At 35.1% G+C, this 22562-nt stretch overlaps 2 protein-coding genes across 3 annotated transcripts; one reads left to right on the top strand and one right to left on the bottom strand.

Moving 5' to 3' along the window:
* The first annotated feature begins 6303 nt into the window (after positions 1-6303).
* LOC110802099 (RHOMBOID-like protein 2) lies at positions 6304-10678 on the top strand. Its single transcript, XM_022007524.2, has 5 exons — positions 6304-6868; positions 8338-8501; positions 8630-8793; positions 9139-9389; positions 10270-10678. The coding sequence occupies exons 1-5, from the start codon at positions 6555-6557 to the stop codon at positions 10379-10381; spliced, it is 1005 nt and encodes a 334-aa protein (XP_021863216.1). The 5' UTR covers positions 6304-6554; the 3' UTR covers positions 10382-10678.
* Positions 10679-15764: 5086 nt separating this feature from the next.
* Positions 15765-22327, bottom strand: LOC110802093 (protein IQ-DOMAIN 22). 2 transcript variants are annotated; one of them, XM_022007509.2, is made up of 4 exons: positions 21684-22323; positions 18378-18581; positions 17016-17093; positions 15765-16744 (listed from the first exon to the last, which is right to left on the bottom strand). In XM_022007509.2, exons 1-4 carry the CDS (start codon positions 22125-22127, stop codon positions 15986-15988), a joined length of 1485 nt encoding a protein of 494 aa, XP_021863201.2. In that variant the 5' UTR covers positions 22128-22323; the 3' UTR covers positions 15765-15985. The 2 variants fall into 2 exon arrangements, with proteins under 2 accessions (XP_021863201.2, XP_056686896.1); XM_056830918.1 differs by lacking the exon at positions 17016-17093 and having other exon boundaries at positions 21684-22327.
* Positions 22328-22562: the final 235 nt, after the last annotated feature.

The raw sequence follows: 22562 nt of genomic DNA, 5'->3' as shown, positions 1-22562 counted from the left end.
GAGAGCATACAATGTAGTAATTTTTAAAGTAAGCTCAGTACAAATGATAATATTTTTTATCACGGTTAGTTACGTTGTTGTTACATTTTGAGTTTTGAGATGGTCTAACTTTGATATGAGCTATGCATAGGGGCGTAAACGAGCCGAGTTTTACCCTGTTCATGTTCATGTTCATTTAACTTATGCGAGTTCGAGTTCGAGCCCGAGCTTTTAATAGAGCTCAAAAATCTGTTCAACCTCGGTTCGTTTAAAAGATTTTGTGTTCGCGAACTGTTCGTGAACAGCTCATTTATTAATCGAGCCGAGTTTATAAACGAGCTTTAGAGTATAACCACTTGAAAATCTAACAAATTATAATCATATCTAATAATAAAGATTAAAGTACATTACTTTATTTGATAAACAAACTAATAATTTAGAAAGAGTCAAAGAGCACTAATTTAGCAATTAAAATTTTATTTCAAAATATTTTTATTCTATTATAGATTTCAAAAGTCAAAAACATGATTTTTATTTATATTTGAAAATATAGGAAATAAATTTATTTTCATATTTTATTACTAGTATTTATTAAAACAGTTAGTTGGTTAGACAGTTAGACATTCTGTTATGAATGTGTTGTCCTTAGCTTTGTATATAAGCAACTCTTCCTACTCTCTTTCGTTTTGTGAGAGATTAATACTATTAAAATTCTTTCCTCCCTAAAACTTGCTCAAATTAGTTTAGGGTTTCTTCACGTATATATGGTAAAATATGATACATAACTAGACAAACTTGTTCACGAACATAAGTGAACGAGTTGTTCATAAACATAAATAAACGAGTTGTTCATGAACTTAAATGAACGAGCATACCTATGTTCATGTTCAAGCTCGTTTATTAAGCGAGCTTCAAAAGTTGTTCAAGGTCGGCTCGTTTAATAAATGAATGAACATGAACGAGCTTTAAACGAGCCCGAGCCCGAGTAATTTATTGACCGGCTCGGCTCGGCTCATTTACACCCCTAGCTATGCATAATGACGGGAGGTCCGTATGTCGCTAGATTCTCGACTCTGTCCAGAGATATTGGTGTAGGTATAGAGGTCGGTGAGGGCTGTCAATCCAGATTAATTTTAATACGTAGTATGACGTTATGATATGAATGGGTATGGTCGTATGGAGGTAAGGGGTAATTCAAATGTGTATTGAAACCCTAATTGGTAGACAGACATGCTTAGCTAGTACGGAGTACTCTTAAACATGATGACTTTAGAAGTTTCGATGTTTGACCAAGGCAAAGCTAATAATTAGCAGCAATAATTTATAATAATTCTGAAAGTGCTTATTAGTCACATGGTATGTGATTAGATGAACATTTTACAGAGTCAAATGAGACTAATTCATATCTCATATGATCGATTTTCCCTATTTATTATTAGAGTTTTTGTACAGAGGTGGAAACCATAAAGGAGTTTACGAATCCTTCTGTCAAGGTTGACTCCAAGTCTTTAATTTTTTGATCAAGAAAAATTAGGGACTGTTTTTTTTAATGAGTCATACAGGTATGCAATATAAATTATAAAGGGGTTTTTTTAAATCTGTCGATCTATGGTACATAACCAAAACAAGTCTTCAATCTTAACTACGGAGTAATTAATTCTTTAACTACGCGTATTACGCTATCATATATAATATATTCATATTTTCACGAAAAGAGGTAGAAATAGAAGTCATCATATTGATGAGTTAATCATTACTTTATTGGGACTAAGACCTTGATTTGTTCACATTATTCAAGTTATTTTAGATTAAAAAAGTTCGGAAAAATAAAGGTGGATCAAGCGGAGTACAATTTATAAGTAAAATAAGTTCCAATAAATTCAAGTAAACTCATGAAATTACAGATAAGATAAGTTAAAAAAGTGAAAATTCGGAGAATAGAACCCAACCTAAATTATTACAAGTATTTTTTTGTCAATATATAAATCGTGACAAATATTGAATAATGATGACGTTAAAATCAGGGAGCAATTTATTTATATTTGGTATCATTTAGTCCGTAACATTCTACTCTATCCGTATAGAATTAATTGGTGCATGTTGACGGACACGAAGTTTGAGTTGATTTTATTAATATGTAAGTGGGTAAATAGAGAATAAATAATTGTAATAAAAGATAGTGAGGGTATTAAAGTATTTTAAAGAAAAGAAAAACAATAAATAATTGATTAAATATTACTAGTATGGCGTCCTTTGGGTAAAAAGGAAATTATAAATTAAAGGAATTTTTTTTATAAATGGAAAATACACCAATTAATAAAATACAACCGATTATGGAGAGTGCACCAATTAATTCTATACATACGGAGTAACATGATAAATATGAATGACGTTGAAATGACAAAAAAAAACTAAAGAGTTTATTCTTACAATTGGAATACATGTCAAGATCCTCTCCATTTCTTTATAAACGCAACCATGGATTTAAGAAATAAATTACCGAGTACATATTTTCGCAACGAGAAATTTAATAAATAAATCCATAACTTTTACGTAGTAGGTAACTGAGAGGATTCTCACTCGTAAAGTACACCTATACTCATTAAGTAGGATCTTTTACCAAATTGGCTACTTTGATAATTTTATTTACCAAAATGACTATTTTAAAATTCTATTTCCCAAACTAGCTAAAATATATTTACCAAAATGACTATTTTGGCTTTGAGGCAACAAATAACAATCTTCAAACCGGTTTGACTTTTTATTCATTTACAGAGTACCGGTTTGGTTTTTTTTTTCCCCCACTACAAGCAAGCACTCCAGTTTATTTTTGAGTTTTTTTAGATGAACCATTTGTTTTGATACTAGCTGTGAAGTATACTAGATAGTCGACATAACATCAACACAAAACTTAAATCACAAACTAAAGAACATTGAAACAGTAAAGGTCTTACACTCTTACGAGTATATTATATATACTTAGGAAAAAATACATTACAAAATTAGAATGAACTTGGACAGTAGCATTAGCCCAAACAAAGGGAGTTATCGTTCTTCCAACATATAGCAGATTAATTCGCAAGAACAAGATCAGTCAAGAGCTTTTTGTAATGCAGTGAATCAATTTTCATAATTCAAGTCAGCCCAAATAGAAGAGAATTAAAACAATTTTTTATAACATTTCGCCGACTCCAAACACGATTAGCAAATGTGAATATTTTATATAACCTATAGTCTAGAAATAGATTCCATAACTAATCAAAATTGAGAAAATTAAGTACTCCGTATTGTTGAATAAAATTAAGTCTCCAATATGCATGGAAAATGGGGACCTGTAAAAAAATTTACATACTTGTCAATTTTTCTTTTATAATCTTCAGTGAAAACATTAAGTTTAGAAATGCCAATAGTCAATTGGGAGGGCTCCATAGTAGCAATGACGGTAAGAACCCAAAAATATAAAATCTGCAAACCCAAAACAAAATTAACCCCAACTCGGTTCATTATTAAAAAAAGCTTAAACCAAATCGGTTCACAATAGAAAAAAAAACCCAAACCAAAACCAGTAAATTGTTTTTTGTTAAAAGTCAAATCTGTAGCTAGTTTGAGAATTAAAATTTAAAAGTAGCTATTTTGGTAAATACAATTGTCAAATTAGCTATTTTGGTAAAATTAAAGGAACAAACCAACAAAATAACAAAGATAGGGGATTTCCAACGATAAAAATCGATATAAGCTCCTTCAACATTTGTTAAAGGAGGTTAGGGTTTAAGAGAGAGGATCATCTCATCTCCATTTTTGTATATACATAACCATTGATTTAAGAAATGAATTACCACGGAGTATATATATCCATAAATACAGAGGGAGTATCTCGTGCCCGATCAAGTGTATCTCTTAAATAAATACAGAGGGAGTATCTCGTGCCCGATCAAGTGTATCTCTTAAATAAATACAGAGGGAGTATCTCGTGCCCGATCAAGTGTATCTCTTAAATAAATACAGAGGGAGTATTAATTTAATAACTAAATTAACAAAGAATATATTTATCCATTTATTTTAGGAAATGGAGAGGATCCTTGCTAGTAAAGTACACCTAGTAGGCTAGTACCGGGTTAGGAGTAAATAGGTCTGGAGGTCCCTTAACTTTGCCAAAAGGAGCAGTTAAGTCCCTCAAGTTTCAAAAGGAGCATTTAGGTCCCTCAAAATGGATGGAATAAGCTATTTTTATTAACACCGTTACATTTTCCGTTAAGTTCAATTAAATAATAATAAAACTGATTTTAAATAAAGGGAAATCAATTTACATGTGTATAAATTATTTAAAATAGCTTCTTTTGATTTTGACTTAGCTTTTTCAAGTTCCTTAGCCTTTTCATTTGCTTTTTCACCATACACATTTCATCAAAACTGATTACAAATAGTTCTTACACTTAACTTATTAAACACAAAATCACAACATATATTAATAAAGGATAATCTAGTTACATGACAATGGTCCTTCCCCACTGTACAAGGCTAGTAAATACCCGTTGCCAACCCAATCCTCAAAAGGGTAATACACTTGAACCATAACATAAGACCAACCGAGTAACGAATACCATTTATGCACAATTTGATCCGACTCACGTTTGTTCGGCCCGGGATACAGACATGCTGGGATACAGACCAACTGCCTCGCGTACCTTCTGTTCACATGCCATCCATTCGTTTCATGTACTGCTTGAAGCCTTGGTTTGATGGCCATGATCTAGAACTCTCGAGGTGAGGCCCCACGAGGTGGATCCCTTCACAACACGCCTTTGTCGAACCCAAGCTTCACTTCATCGAAAAATGATTTCCTCACCATTCGATGATCTGCTTTTCAGGATTCTCCAACATTCACAACCCCTTTGAGAATGACTCAACAAGGGGTCATGGAAGCATGACATTGGAAGGCTACTTAGGCAGAGAAACTACGGTCGTGTTTTTTTTATGACTAATTTTTATTTTCTGATATGGGGGGTGATATTTGTATACGAAATCTTCTATGGTTAAGAAGATATTCATTGTGTTGTGATGAATTGAAAGGAAAAAAAACTGGGTTGTTGAGTAGAAGAAGAAATATATATGGAGTATTGAATACTAACCAAGATATAAGAGATGAATATTGTTGTAATGCTTTAAGCCAACCCCCTTGTGTTTATATAGTCAAGGAAGACCAATGGAAGATAAGCTGTTTCTCACATCTCAATGCTTCTCATTAAATACTTAGGAGTAGTTAGTAGACCAAGGAAGACCAAATTAAATATAGTCTTGTTGTAATGCTTTAAGCCAACCCCCTTGTGTTTATATAGTCAAGGAAGACCAATGGAAGATAAGCTGTTTCTCACATCTCAATGCTCCTCATTAAATACTTAGGAGTAGTTAGTAGACCAAGGAAGACCAAATTAAATATAGTGCGTCTGAAATGCAACTTGTATCTAATACAAATGTTTAAATTTCCAGAACAGTGGATACATACTCCGTATATGTGCCTAGTTTGAACACATACTCCGTATTAAGGTTCATTACCTTACTCGGACGAAGCTCTTTTACGTCCTCTTATCTAACGAGTATGACCATTAATTGAATTTCGTTAAATAATACTCTGATGAGCGAGCTTAGCTTTGAGACGAGATAGAACACAAAATGAGGCTCATTAAACAAATCAGTTACAAGCTCGTTTATGATCTGAACACAAACATGCTCGTTCATGTTACAAGCTCGTGAACAAGCTCGTTTATGTTCATTTATTTAATTAATTAGACGGGCTTGAACACACATCGAAACTTGATAAATAAATTAGATTCAGGAGCATGAAATACTGGACATATCGGTAAGTGCAACGTCTAATTGTAAATTGTAACAAAATTCATAATTCACGTTCTACAAAATTTTTAAGTGTTTTATTTGCCATGGAATGTTAAATACTCTGTTTTTTGAGAGACTCAACGGCTATATTTTTGTAAAAAGCTAACTGAAATGAATTTCCCTTTATTTAATTATTGGTAAATGGTAAATGTAACTGTTTTTTTGTCGTTTAGTGCCTTTTATTTAGTTTCCTTTTAATTTAAATGCATTTTAACGGACGTTAGTGACGGAAAACAAAAAGCAGCGGATTCCATCCAAACGCAGGGACCTAAATGCTCCTTTTGAAACTTGAGGGACCTAACTGCTCCTTTTGGCAAAGTTTAGGGACCTGCAGATCTATTTACTCTACCGGGTTAGTACAAGGTAAAATTGGTTTGTTTCTCTTGGACTGCGGCCCCCAACAAAACGCGGTTAAGTGATGCTTAAATAATGACACTAAAGCAAAATAATTAGCTGAGATTAATTTGAAAGTCAATTAAAACTCCACCACTTCATTTTCTCTCTCCTCTAACCTCCCATTCTCCCTGCAACAACAGGAGTAACTTCACCGACTCGCATCAATTCAATACCCACCCAATCAACTACACCCACTCCTCTTCATCTTCTTCATATATCAACCACTCCCAACACCTAAAATCCACCATTATCATCAACAACAACAAAAACGAGAGAGAAAATCAAACATGGGAAGCAGAGATCTGGAGAAGAACGGAGATGTTAACAGCAGTTACAACAGATACAACAGTTACAACACACAACAGCCGAATCACCCAGTTGCACCATCTGGGTATCACATTGAATCTTCTGCTAGACAATGGACTTCTTGGTTGGTACCCATGATTGTTGTCGCAAATGTTGCAATGTTTATTGTTGTTATGTTCATCAACAATTGCCCTAAAAACAATTTTGGGTTTGATGGTTGTGTCGCTCGATTTCTTGGTCGCTTCTCTTTTCAACCACTCAGAGAGAACCCCCTTCTCGGTCCTTCTGCTAACACGTAATTTTTCCACCCTTTTTATCTTATTCATTTCAGCTTGATTTTAGTTGTTTTGATCTGGGATGTATGATGAATTAATGTTTTGATCAGTTTTTAGCTTGAAATTAGGTGTTAAAAGTGTGGGGTTTCCTATTTTGCTTGATTTTTGTAGTTTTGATGCGGTTTGTTCATTAATTGATGTGGGTGTTCTTTATGATGCTTGAATTTTAGGTCATTAGTATGAATTTTACTCATAAGAGTTGTTTTTGCTTCAATTTATTGGTCCGATGATGGTATGTTTCAAATTAATCAATTGTATTATTAATAATCCCTAAATTTGACCTATATGGGAGTGTGTGAATTTGATTGTCAAAGTTAAATTGTTATTGGGACTTTCCCTTGCACTTGTGAGAATCATTCTTTTATGAAAGCTCGATTCTGTTTATGTCACCTTCAAGCAGTCATCTTCCAGCAATCAAGCTGCATATGTGATGACTGGGTTTAATTGTAGTTAAAATTACAATTTCGAACACGTCGTGCTTGATTTTTTGTTGAAATTGTTGTAATTGGTGAACATTACTGAAGTATTTTAATTGCTTGAATATTTAAGGAAGAGGTTATTGAACATTTCTTCCATGCTAATATGTCATTGTGCCAGACTGCCAGGCGGGTCAACTAGTTAAGCTTACTTTTTTAAGTCGAGGTACTTTTAATGGGAATATAGCTGTGTATGTTTATGAAAAGGCTTTACTAGCAAATCTAGTATCAACTGTAAACTGGTCGTAGCTTGCTAATGGATGTTGATGACTTATAAGTTGACCTGAGAGATCGGCGAAATTTTGTTGACGCTTTCCACCACTAGCTCCTATATTAGCACAATAGTTATTTACAGTACCATCACAACCGGCTAAAGTATTAATACATGCCACCTTAACTTTTCATAAGTATTACCGCACATCCAATGCACCTTTTGAAGTTATGGGATTTGACTGTATTGTTGATATCTGAGATTGATCAAGAGTTCTTCACCCATAAGATGACATTTTCTTCATCCTCCTTTATCCCTTGATGACCGTACTAGCTTATCTTTTCACAACCACGAAGGTGTATAGTGTTGAGTTCTAGTTTTATAAGTTAGCGTGTGTCAATAATATGCACTTCGTCATAGTATACACTAAATAGGATGACATTGTGGGCCAGTCGTTTGTTTACCGTTTACGCATAATCTTTCCTTAATTTGGGAGTTCTAGCGTTAGTGGTCTTTACCATTGATTTTTCTGTACAGTTCTCTTTGAGACGGGAAAATATGTCCTATCAATAAACACTTAAAAGTTTATGAATGTTTACTTTGTGATAATGCTGTATTAATTTCCCTCGAAGTTTCTTAGCTTAGATGTGTTGTTATATTAGTCAACACTCAACACAAAAGCATTTCCGCTTTAACCATAAATATTTCCTTATATTGCTTGGTGTATAATGGACTCCTGCAGATTAATGAATCTAGGGGCTCTTCAGTGGGATAAGGTGGTGCATCAACATCAAGGATGGAGACTAATTACTTGTATCTGGTTGCATGCTGGTGTAGTCCATCTCCTCGTGAACATGCTGAGTTTGGTATTCATCGGTATTCGCCTTGAACAGCAATTTGGATTTGGTATGGTCTCGCTTCTAAAATGATAAATCAATCTGTATAGTTAGTTTTATAACAAGTTTTACATTCTTCAATATAGTTGTAAAATTATTATACCACGAGCACTGAAGTTCTTTGTTCCTTTGTGGCAGTGCGTATTGGAGTACTTTACGTGATTTCAGGTCTTGGTGGATCAGTAATGTCTGCACTCTTTCTCCAAAAAAGTATATCTGTTGGAGCCTCTGGTGCCTTGTTTGGACTACTTGGTGCAATGCTTGCCGAGCTTCTTACCAATTGGACAATCTACGCAAACAAGGTAACAACCTATTTGTTTCTTTAGTAGTTTAGTACTTGTATTTGCTAGATCTTACTTACCATGTAAATCAAACAAGGGTTTAAATTTGTGTGCTTGTTTGATGAATTTGGATAACAAATTGTTCCTGTCTAAGAGCATAGGCGAGTACTTACATGCTTAATTCTATATTTTATTAATTGTATACCCTTTAGAGCCTTTTTGTCTTTTAAGCTATGAGAAAATGATAAACCTAAGAGGCTAAGAGAATGCTCTTATGTAATTAACACCAATGAGTTGCAGATCTCGCAAAATATGTTGAAGTACACCTCATGTTTATAGCTAACTGAGTTGTTTGTGTTCTTTTAGGCTGCTGCTCTGTTCACGCTTTTGATCATGATTGCTATCAACTTGGCTGTTGGAATCCTTCCTCACGTTGACAATTTTGCCCACATTGGAGGATTTATATCAGGATTCCTACTTGGGTTTGTATTACTCCTACGCCCTCAATATGGGTGGTTAGAGCGTCACCAATATCCTGAGCACGCACGTGTGAAATCCAAATTTATGCCATACCAAATGGTGTTATTCTTTATTGGTGCGGCGTTGCTGATAACCGGGTAAGAATTTTCACTATCATTTGTAGGTCCAACTCAATCCATATCTTTCAATGAATGTTGAAGTGTCACAATCATTTTGCAAACACATGTGAATTTTTTTCTTTATGACCAGTGATCATATACCCCAATTATATGCTCCATCCAGCCTCTTCTGATTTTAACATCTCATCAACTTGAAACTAGTTACTTTAAGGTCAATGATTTTGGTGATGTGGCACAATGAGAAGTGCTAGGATATACATATAGGATGAGACCAAAAATGTGAAAGGGATGTGTATTGGTCTTTAGAAAATAGATAAGCGTTAATTCGAGGCTTAAGATCTTTTGTTGGACTTTGAATATATGATTCTATGGTTATCTCACCTGTATCTATCTTTGTTGACACTAGAAACTACTTGTTCGTCTGAAGTTCATTGTCATCTCATCCCTAGTTTCCTACCCTAGAGAGGTTCTTTTTAACCTACTCTACAATTACAAGAAACGCTGTCCCCGCTAAGTCCAGATGCATTTAGATGACCTATTTGACAAGTTCAAGCAAATAAGTAGGGAGGAGCTTTTGATTTAGTCTGCTGTAATTTGAAGTAGAAAGATTAAATATGCTGAATATGAGCAAAAGCTAAGCGAGGTTTAAAAGAAAGACTTGTAGAGTTCTTAGTCTCTTTTATTCACATTGCAAGTCGAGTTATGCGGGCATTTCGTACTAGAGAGAACGAAAGAAGTGTCAAAATGGAAAATTTTGCAGTAAAAATTATTAGTGTACTGAGTATCATTTTGGCGAAGGAAGTTTGAGTATCATTTGATTCTACACTTGTATATTCTTTTACATTTTTTTATGATAAGATTAGTCAAATAATCATCATACTTGTTGTTTGTCACACAGATTGACAATAGCATTGGTAATGCTCTTCCAAGGAAAGAACGGAAATGATCATTGCAGATGGTGTCGTTACCTAAGCTGTGTGCCTACTTCAAAATGGCAATGTGGAAACTGAGAAGAAAATGTCAGACCCTCGAACACCCTTCTTAGTTCTTACATATCCGTTTATATGTTCTTTTTTCGTATTAGTTTCACGTTTTTTCCCCTTCCATTTTGGTTATATAGATCGGATCGAATATATCATTGTACATGAGTAGATAGCAATGCATTATACATACAAGTTTTTTTATTTTTATTTTTTAATTGTTCGTCTTGTTAATAAGTGTGTTTATAGAAGTATATGGAACAAGCTTTGAGTGATGACTGATGACATTATATGTTGTAAATGAGCAAGATAACTTGTTTTTTTTCATAGCAGTCGCAATTTTTTTTGGTCATCAGTTCGGTTTTGCATTTTCCGATGGGCTTTAGTTTCTTTGATAGTATGTAGTAGGACTTTAGAAGGGTAGAAATTCAGGTTCAATAGATGCTGAATGAATGTTCATCAGGGTGCACAATCAGCACTATACAACTTTGGTGTATAATCCAAATTGCACCATTCCCGTATGACTTAATAGTCAAGACGGATTACTCTGTTCGGAACTTACAAGTATGACTAGTATATATTTTTATCATTATGAGTTATATCCCAGTGCATTGAATACTTGGGACATTAGGTATAAGCTCCACAACCCGCTAGTTGATTAAGTGGTAAGTAAGTTATGAATCACCTGAGTTCTGGTTTTGATCATGTTCAATCATATACTGTTATAGGAAATCAATGAATACTTATCACGTTGTTATTTCAAACTGGTTTTCCTTTGTTTGGATTTTTACAAGAAAATTAATAGGAAAAAAGAAGATTAATGGAATAAAGAAGAGTGGAAAACTTGTTTGCTTCCTTTCAAAGGGAAAAAGTTTTTCCAGAGTTATGGAAATTGTTTTCACATCCCTTGTTAAACCAGGCAATATAAAATGATTGAAAAAAGAGAAAATCGTTTTTCACGAAAACGTTTTAAACAAAACAGAGTCCACCTGCTCAAGATTAAAAATTAAAAATATTGATTGGATGAGGTCGTTTTCAATCAAAAGAAAAATAAAAGAAATAGTCACTTTCTCTTGTACCAGTACCATATAAATCCATTTTAGCAGATGCTGGCAATATTTTGTAGAAATTTATAAATTTGCATGCTACTCCATATCTTTTATAGTGAAATCATGAATATATTTATGATTCGATGAATATCCGTAAAGATTATGTAAGAAAAATGTAGGTGTGTTGGCTTGTGTAGTGGAAGTCGTTATCAGGTGATGTTCTGAAGGAAACCTCAGGGCCTGCCTGCTGCCAGTTCTATACAATACATTATACAGCCCATCATCTCAATCATACTTTTGAGTTTTGACAAATTAGACTTAGATCCAAATTGTTGGAATTTACTACAACATTTATCTTGTTCTGATGTTCTCGAGTATATCTAAAGCTAGGTGTATAATTCGGTGATTTTTTTTTTTTTGCTCCGTTCCTAGTATTAGAATAGGCACACAAGTGGATTTACCAAATCAAGATATGTTTTGGCCTAATGGAAATGATTTTAGGGGCACTTTGAGAGAGAGTTTCCCTTACTATTCCGCCGCTCTTAAAGTGCCTAGTCCGTTGGCCCAAGCTGACCGACCCATGTAGGTTTCCGGCCCGGTAAAACATTCTATCTTACCTGAAAAATAAAGAGTTTGATTTACAAAAATGTTTCATTATCTCTGTTTAACCATCTATTAATTTTGGCAGTTTTATTAAACAACCTGGTTATCACATTTTTGCTCATTTTGTCACCTTATACCTAAAGATGGCAGGGGGCCTAAACGGGCCAGGCCTGAGTCAATCCCCGTGCTTTCGTGCCGAGCTGAAAAGTTCAAAACGGGGCCCAGGTCCACGTGCTTTCGTGTCGGGCTGAGTCAGGCCGTCGTGCTTAAGCCTAAATTTAGTGTGTTTTGTCGTGATGGGTCGAGTAGTGCTATGCCCTGCCGTGCTTTTTCCCAAAAAATCAGCCCATGCCCAGCCCACAACCATCTTTATTTATTTATACTGATACACACATTCATTTTTCTAGACCTCACACTCTCCTCTCTCCTCTCTTCCTGTCTCTAGAAATCTCATGAAAGATATACACTCTTTTCCGAGCTATCAGCAACGATTACTCCCTCCGTCCCTAAAATATTACTTCAAATCCTTTTGTGCAATTTATTAAGAATTGGTTTTATACAAAAGTAAATGGTATGTAGATTTGTCTTCTAGTTAAATTAAATAACCGCTGCTTTTTGACTTCTGTTACTAACAGCCGTTAAAATTCAATTAAATTAAAAGGAAACTAAATAAAAGGCACTAAACGACAAAAAAACAGTTACATTTACCATTTACCAATAATTAAATAAAGGGAAATTCATTTCAGTTAGCTTTTTACAAAAATATAGCCGTTGATGCTCTCAAAAAACAGAGTATTTAACATTCCATGGCAAATAAAACACTTAAAAATTTTGTAGAACGTGAATTATGAATTTTGTTACAATTTACAATTAGACGTTGCACTTACCGATATGTCCAATATTTCATGCTCCTGAATCTAATTTATTTATCAAGTTTAGATGTGTGTTCAAGCCCGTCTAATTAATTAAATAAATGAATATAAACGAGCTTGTTCACGAGCTTGTAACATGAACGAGCATGTTTGTGTTCAGATCATGTCCAAACTGATTTGTTTAATGAGCCTCATTTTGTGTTCTATCTCGTCTCAAAGCTAAGCTCGCTCATCAGAGTATTATTTAACGAAATTCAATTAATGGTCATACTCGTTAGATAAGAGGACGTAAAAGAGCTTCGTCCGAGTAAGGTAATGAACCTTAATACGGAGTATGTGTTCAAACTAGGCACATATACGGAGTATGTATCCACTGTTCTGGAAATTTAAACATTTGTATTAGATACAAGTTGCATTTCAGACGCACTATATTTAATTTGGTCTTCCTTGGTCTACTAACTACTCCTAAGTATTTAATGAGAAGCATTGAGATGTGAGAAACAGCTTATCTTCCATTGGTCTTCCTTGACTATATAAACACAAGGGGGTTGGCTTAAAGCATTACAACAATATTCATCTCTTATATCTTGGTTTGTATTCAATACTCCATATATATTTCTTCTTCTACTCAACAACCCAGTTTTTTTTCCTTTCAATTCATCACAACACAATGAATATCTTCTTAACCATAGAAGATTTCGTATACAAATATCACCCCCCATATCAGAAAATAAAAATTAGTCATAAAAAAAACACGACCGTAGTTTCTCTGTCTAAGTAGCCTTCCAATGTCATGCTTCCATGACCCCTTGTTGAGTCATTCTCAAAGGGGTTGTGAATGTTGGAGAATCCTGAAAAGCAGATCATCGAATGGTGAGGAAATCATTTTTCGATGAAGTGAAGCTTGGGTTCGACAAAGGCGTGTTGTGAAGGGATCCACCTCGTGGGGCCTCACCTCGAGAGTTCTAGATCATGGCCATCAAACCAAGGGTTCAAGCAGTACATGAAACGAATGGATGGCATGTGAACAGAAGGTACGCGAGGCAGTTGGTCTGTATCCCAGAATGTCTGTATCCCGGGCCGAACAAACGTGAGTCGGATCAAATTGTGCATAAATGGTATCCGTTACTCGGTTGGTCTTATGTTATGGTTCAAGTGTATTACCCTTTTGAGGATTGGGTTGGCAACGGGTATTTACTAGCCTTGTACAGTGGGGAAGGACCATTGTCATGTAACTAGATTATCCTTTATTAATATATGTTGTGATTTTGTGTTTAATAAGTTAAGTGTAAGAACTATTTGTAATCACATCGACACTTGATTTTTAACTACTTAGATATCTCATAGGATTTTGCCTTGGGATATTTGATGTATATTAGACTTCTAGTCATATTAATGAATTAGGACTCGATCATATTGTAATCCCTATATCATTGTTCAATGGAATACACTGCCATCTTCCACCAAATGATCAATCTATTTGTTTGGGGGATTAGATCTCAGTTTTTTCTTTCTCGGAATTAATCAAGATCAAATATTTTAGCATCTCTTTTAATATATTTTGTTAATTTTTATTGTAGATGTATAGGGTTAAATTGCTCTGTTATGATGAAATGTGTAGGGTGAAAAAGCAAATGAAAAGACTAAGGAACTTGAAAAAGCTAAGTCAAAATCAAAAGAAGCTATTTTAAATCATTTATACACATGTAAATTGATTTCCCTTTATTTAAAATCAGTTTTATTATTATTTAATTGAACTTAACGGAAAATGTAACGGTGTTAATAAAAATAGCTTATTCCATCCATTTTGAGGGACCTAAATGCTCCTTTTGAAACTTGAGGGACTTAACTGCTCCTTTTGGCAAAGTTAAGGGACCTCCAGACCTATTTACTCGCGTATGAGAAGAGACATATGGGAACTACAAACCAAATAACTAAATAAGATATGGAGTAAACAAATAGGGACATCTATTTATAGTATATGATAGCAATCTTGTAAGGATGGATGGAGTATGTGTAGATTAGAAAAATTAAGCAACATTCGCGTGCTGACTAGCGTTCCGACTCTGTTGTATGGTGAAGTTTGCTAACAAATTTTGCAAATGGGAGTAATAGTTAAGCATCCGTAATTGCATATATTCAGAAAACTGGCTTTGACACACTCACCAGGCCACTAGCCACTGTGATAAGTACAGGGTCAATGGACAATGGTGTATCAGTATCAAAGTGATGTGCCAAAATCAATTTTCATATAAGATATATTTACTCCGTAGGTGTACAAGTGTATACTCCCTCCGTCCCAAAATACTTGACCTGTTTTCCTTATCGGGCCGTCCCTTAATACTTGACCTGTTTCTAAAAATGGAAATATTCTAACAATCTTATATTATTTCTCACTCCACCCCTATTAACTCACCTACCTCCTACTCCATACAAAAAATAATTAAAAATTCAACCCCTACTCTTCCCCAACCCCACCCCTTTACACATTTCCCACTAACTACATTAAAATAATACTCCACTATCAACTACTAACTATTAAATTAAATAAGTCAATTCAAGTCCCTTAAATTCTGTGCCGGTCAAACCGGGTCGAGTATTCCGGGACGGAGGGAGTAACTAACATTGCCCTGAAATTATAAGCATTAATTAAGATTGATTGGGTTACAGCATATGTGACTGCATGGGTTATTGCGAGCGTAGCCTGACCGGCACTGTGGTTGTTAATCATGACCACCATCACCGACAGCTAAGCTCATAGAAATCCTAACTTTATGTTCCTGTCAATTCTCAAGGCTTCAATATTTTAACTACACACAATCTCAACCACCTTCACCTTGGGATTAATCAATAATGTCCCTTCTTTCATCAAAATTTCTAGGGACCACATTTAGATCTTGCTCACATTCTTATTAAAAGAAGATAACATTAGTTAATAGTAATGACAAATTTAAGTTCCAATAATACTGAAAAACAAGCATTAGCTTCCTTCTTGGGTTAGTTAGACATCATTAGGTGTAATTTCATCACTAAAAAAACAAAAACAAAAACTATCCTAAGACATTCCATGAGTTAGACTAATTAGATCTTAATAAAAACAAACTTCTGATCTAGTTTAGATACCCACTGTAGTAAACAACTGTACCATCCCTCACCGGAAGCCCGAGCCTGTCCAGCTGACCCGACCCGGGGTACGCCTTACTACCGAAACTAGCTTGCATAGCTGAAACCCTCTGTGCATTTGATCTCGGGTCAAACCCATGAACCGAATAGCGTTTAGTCGAACTCGTTCTCTCGTATTGAGGCCTCTGCTTTGGAGCACTGAATGATCTCATTTTTGCCTTAGCTGATTCAGTGTAAGCCATGTAACTAGGACAGTCAGAGTAGCCACTTAAACAACCATCACTCTTTGTAGGAGTAAATGTCCCTCCTCCTCTCCTTGAACTGCTACCGCCTTGCGAGGCAGCTGAGCAGTACTGTGGGCTGCTTTCTGCAGTGCAATACGCGCTGATTTCTTGTGGGAGTAACAGAGGTTTTAGGGTTTGAACTACTTCACATGAACCCGGGCTTTGGTGGGTTGTTGAGTCCTTTGAGGTAGTCTGACTATAGCTTAATAGGTCTGATGTTAATAAGCCTGAGTGAGAGGTTTCAAAGAGGCTTTTCCTTCTGAGGGTATAATGGGGTTTTCCCGTGTCTATTTCGAGGATTCTGTCGGCTCGGTCATCGTCTGTGACGCATGTTCTTGAGGAAGCTGTGGCCCGTGAGTCCCACATTGGGTCGTCCATTCGTGGGTCTGACCACGATGAGCCGTAGTTCGGTCTGTCCTGGCTCATGGTGTTGACCCGGCTACTTAACTTTGAACTATTCCTCTGAGGCAAGCAAAAACATTAAAGTCAATTCTATATTGACCAAGAAAGACAAATTGAATAGTAAGGCTAATTAACCAATTCCCATCCACTAATATTGTATCAGAACATTCGATTTTTCCAAACTCAAAATACACATTAATTAGTTCTTAAAACGCGTGCAAAATACCAAACGTAAAGAATAAAAATAGACGGAGGGAGTAGCTAATAAGGAGTAATAAGGTATTTAGAGGGTTTTTGCAAAATTGAATGATAAGGATCATAATATATATACCTTAATCTTTGGTAAGTGATCCAGATTTGTGGTTTTAGCTCGAACAACTTGCTCGGATTTATCAGGCGTTGGGGGTTCCTATAGCCAGATTTCATAAACATGAGATCACTGACATAATCAAGTTGAAACTAAATCATCATACAGAGTACTTATTCAAGAAGTTGGGAGAAAGCTAGTGGACTTTCATTATCAACAGTAATACCAGAATTTTAGACACCATTTGTTAATGCATGCATCTTCATGATTAATAATGAATTAGATTGTGTAATTCATTGTGAATCTATCATGATCGATGCAATTTACACTTAGTTTACGTGAAAAGACGTAATCGAATGTCACAAAAGAGCAAGACATACATCAAATTGATGTTAAATGCACACATAAGTTTATCCCACGTATTCAACCCAAATCCAAACTCTGCCACATCAAGTTTCTACTAACTTTTACCTATTTTTTTATTATTCAGACTCACACAAGACTCTTCTTATTTTTACACATTATTCTAAGCATCCCCGACTCCCCTAAACTAGTATTTTACGTATATATCTTTTTCTTGGTAAATTTTCTAAATACTCTGTAATTAAGTGTGACGACGTGATATACTCTCTCCGTGTTTTTAAAAAGAGATACAATTTCCTTAAACAGCCGTATTGCCGTATTTTAAAAAACGATACACTTTACTTTTTTGACATGTATTGGTCCCCAATTCCAATTATATATTAATATTTCTTTTTTGACATGTATTGGTTGTCTCCACACTTACTCACATCATCTTTTTAGTATAATAAATAATTCATCCATTACCCCACTTTCATTTTATTTTAATAAATTCAACCCACTCTGTTAAAACTACGTGTCGGTTAAAATGTATCTCTTTTTAAAAATTAGACCAAATATTTGATTTGGTTGGGAAAAAAAAGTTGAGTCTTAAGTTGATCTTGAATTTTCAAATCCACTTCCGGACTTATTGTAATCTTTTACCACGTTATCTCAAGAATCTAATTCCAACCTCCCCTCCATATAAAGTCACCCTAAGCAATTAAAAATGGTCAAATTAAGCCTGCAAAACCAAATTAAGCCACTAAAAGAAAAAGATTGACCAAGTCAACTACTGCTATTTCTAGCTCAATCATCAAAATTCCACTACAACAACCACTTCCCTTTTCTACCTACTGATTTTTTTTAAAATAAAAAGGTAAAGTAGCTAATTCATTGACTAAAGTGGGAAAATAATGCAAATTGGTCATATTTTTTGTCAACAATTCAAAGAAAAAACCACAAAGAAGCTTCCTAGACATTCAACTACTATAAAGGAACATTTACAACAAGTTGCAGATAATACGGAGTAATGCACTTGCTTACCGGGTGAAGAAGTATAGGACAAGATTTGGTAGATGAAAAGGGTGATTCTGGGATATAAGAGCGGCCCGATCTGGCCCGTGCCTGAGCCCGTAACATAGCTTGCATGCAACGCATCGTTTCTTTAGTTTTCCGTCTCATAATGTGTCCCCTGACAAGAGCCTGAAGTTTTACCAGCCCTTTCAATGCCCGCAATGCTCTCCTTGCCTGCAATTGCATTTATTCCATTAACGTAACAAATTGTTTTAAGCATTCAATATTTCTGATTTACTTTTTGTACCAAATTCTATGTGTAGTTTAAATTTAATTCGATAAGCTAAATGTACAAAGTTTTGAAAAAGGTAAGTAAAAGCCAAAAGAGAAGTGTTTAGTGCACAGTTTCCCTGATAAAAAAGGGGAAAAGGGAGTAATACTATTCAAGAAAGACAGAGACAATTCAACTAATATAGAGTTCAGTTCTGCAGAAAGCCTTCAGGCACGAGTTCTGACTACAAATCTACAGTATAAATGTGTCTATAGTAAACCAAAACATTTCTTGCTAAGCAAAACCATTATTCATTCAAGTACATTTGTTTTTTTTTTTTTGAAGGAAAAGTACATTTGTTTTTACAATGTGTGTACACTCTTAACTTTAAAGTGTAAAATATTACTCCCTCCGTCCCGAAATACTTGAAACCGTTTGACCGGCACGGAGTTTAATTCATTATAATTGACTTCTTATTTAATTGAAAGGTAGTTAGTAGTGGGGTATTTTTTTTAATATAGATAGTGGGATGTGGTGGGGGTCATGAATTTTTTAATGTTTATTTGGGGTAGTAGGGTTGTTGGTGGGCCTTAGGTAATGTGAGAAAATAATAAAATATTATGTAAAGTTTCCATTTTTAGAAGCGTTTCAAGTAATCCGGGACGGTCCGATAAGGAAAGCGTTTCAAGTATTTCGGGACGGAGGGAGTATTTCAAAACGGACGCATAATTACAACTACTTTTTCTGATAAGGAAATAAAAAATAGAATAGGACCAACCTAACTCATTGTTTCAGATGATACTCCCTCAGCGTTTTTTTAACGGTCATGGCTAAATTTAACGGTCATTATCTTTTTAATCTTCATGAGTTTATGCAAGTGGGGGAAATTGTAGGGACAATATTACTATATAAGGAAATTGGGGAAATCTTTAAGGGACATATTAAAATAGAATAATGGGGCAAACAAATAGAAACAGAAAGAGTCAAACAGAACAGATTAGTACGGAGTACAAGAGTTAAACAAAAGAGGTAAAACAAATAAAGCATGAAAGGGTAATTATGGCCGTGATTAACGGTGGAAACCCCAAAAGTATCTCGTGCAACCATGAAAACAGAACTAATTACTCCCTTCGTCCCTTTTTGTTTACCCTGTTTTGATCCGGCCCTTTAAAATTAATCCAGATAGTACTTTTCACTATTGGAATTAAAGTAGAAATTTAGATGCATCTATTTCCATTTTTCACCAAAGATGTGGGACAGTTTGCACAACAACTCAATCTTTATGATTAGACAAATCAAAACGAAAAGTAAAATGATCAAGAATGCTGTACAATGTACATTCATACATGCATGCTTTGTCAAAGTCCCTTTTCGTCCTTTGGGTATTACCAACGGGCATTAATGTTAACGAAGAATCAAACATAATGCCCAAAGGATAAAGCTTTCTTTCATCAATTGTTAATTCAAGGAGTAAAACAAAAACATTACGTAGTATTTCAAGAGTATTGTACTAAATTTGGAGAAAAAAGTGAGTAAATTATTGAGAAAGACAAGTTATTATTTAAATAAAACAATCATTTTTACGAACTACTCCGTATATGTATATATCCAGTTAGTCATTTTTTAATGTATTGTACAATCGGTTGTACCATGTATGAATTAACCTGATTGAACAATTAGAGTGATAGAATACATGCCCAAGATAATGACTTCACAAGTATGGTGTTTTGGCCACTATTAGGTCCATTACTAATTTACTACTAGAGCTCAAATGTACAAATGGCACAACCATATACTTCCACCATATGCAGAATTCATCATCAATATTATCGGTCCAAAGTTATTAAAATGACGACAACAAAAAGTATTGTTCATTTGTTATCATCAACTAGGCATAAAAGTAATCAACAAATCATGTGGTTTATGAGGGTCCAAAATGTCCAAATTAAGCCCCACTAAGAAAAACCAAATGACTTTGGGACAAAGGAGGCTTCAATGGGTGTTGACAAATTTAATGACTATATGTCTCTTTTTGCATCATTCTCACCAATTTTGACATCTCTTTAATCCAAAAGACCAAGACCATTCAATTCTAGCAACCCCAGACTATTCGTTTTACCTCAAGTACCCATATTGAATCATCAATTGAGATATCGGTATGAACATTCCGACATTTTATTTTAGACTAAAATCGTGGAATATTTCATTTTTCTAGTAGAGTCGTACGCTTGGGCACATACCCGTGTACGATACTAGTACATGAGCCCGGGTAACAAAGCAAGTAACAACCCATGAGCTGTATTTTTGCCATATCCGTGTATTGGCATTATCAAACATTAATCCATCCCCCACTCACAAATCACAATATACTTCTGTTTCTTCCTATGTCCATAAATAACAACAAGAAGTACACTATTATCAATGTCCACACTTAAAAAATACTCCTAAAAGTACCCAATATGAATGGCCCCTATAATTAGACTAAAAGCAAACAAAAGTTGTTTAGGATTGGCTAGCTAGGTCCTCTAGTCTTAAATTAAATCATCCGCCTAAATCCCAATTACTTAATTAATTATTACCACTAATCATGTTCTTCCTCTTGATTAAAAAATAATTAGAGATCACTCTTGAGAAAAAATAATTAAATTAAACAAAAAGACTTGATAACAATTCCAATCTCGTCTTTGTCACTACTCTTAAAACTTGACGGTGATTCCAATCTCGTCTTTATCATTACTCTTTAGTACATTATTATGTTAATGTATTCTGTACACGTGTCTATGATCTAATTTGTGAGTATGGTAGGAAAAGTTGGCATGATATCACAAAATCTCTTAAAAGCCACTAATAGTGATCCCCCACATAAACAAAAAGCGCTTTAAATTGCACATGCTATGCATAGCTCATTGTATTGGTTAGTAAAATTCCCCGCGTTTGTTAGCGTAGGAAAGGGTCTAATTTCTGTTAAAACTAACCGACGAAAACACATCACGACACTTCTAACCAGCTAGCATATGATACGACACCGTTTAATAGGAAAACGAAAGAGGAGAGAGAAAACCAACCAAATAACCGCGAAAATGGGACTGGATGACGACAGCAGCACAACTCCATAACTCTCTGCTACTACTACTAGTAGTGTTACTATTACACCTCCCGCTGTTGTTAGTCAACCGGACAACGGCTTCGGCTGCTTGTGCGGCGGCGACGGCAGCTTCAGCGACTGCTGCGGTGGCTGCTGCAACGGCAATTGCGTGTTTGTTGGCATCATTATCTCTTCCACCGTCCACGTAAGAGGATGAGGTGGCGGATTTTGAGGTAGCGTCGTAGGGGTAAGATGATGGAGGTGGAGGAGGTTTATTGTTGGTGGTGGTGGTGGAGGAGGATTTCTCACGGTAAGATTTGACGAAGCTCCACCTGCGCTTGTCCTTGGTGGGTTGTTTTTTAGGGGTCGGGTCGGGTTGTTTTAAGCCCAGAAAGGCGCGGAACCATCTCGAAGCCTTGCCCATGGAAGGGTGATTTTAGCGGGCATTTGGAGAGGCGAAAAAGAAGAGAGAGGAAATGAAGTTAAGGGGAGAAGAAGAAGAAGGAGGAGAGAGAAAATGAGTATTCTGTATTCCCTAGGAGTTTCTACTGGTTTTTATCTTCCCCAGTCCTACAAGAAGAGAAAGTGACGATTCTATGTCTCTTTCCTAATTCCCACGTGGAAGGTCTTTTTCAACTCTTCTTCTCTACATTTTATGGAAGCACCAAAGGATAAAATAACTTCTTTTTTGATAATTCAAAGGATAAAATAACTAATTGGCTAATTAACTTGTTAAGTTGTTGGTTTGGTTGAAAATGAGAAGTTTTAATTATTTTTATATATATTAATTCGTCTTTTTATAAGAGTCACATGTTGGATACAAGTATTAAAGAAGTATAGTTGAATTTGATATGATAAT

Source organism: Spinacia oleracea, chromosome 6 (genome assembly GCF_020520425.1).
Source record: "Spinacia oleracea cultivar Varoflay chromosome 6, BTI_SOV_V1, whole genome shotgun sequence".
In the NCBI taxonomy this organism is placed as follows: domain Eukaryota; kingdom Viridiplantae; phylum Streptophyta; class Magnoliopsida; order Caryophyllales; family Amaranthaceae; genus Spinacia; species Spinacia oleracea.
This window is presented reverse-complemented; position numbering and strand designations above follow the sequence as displayed.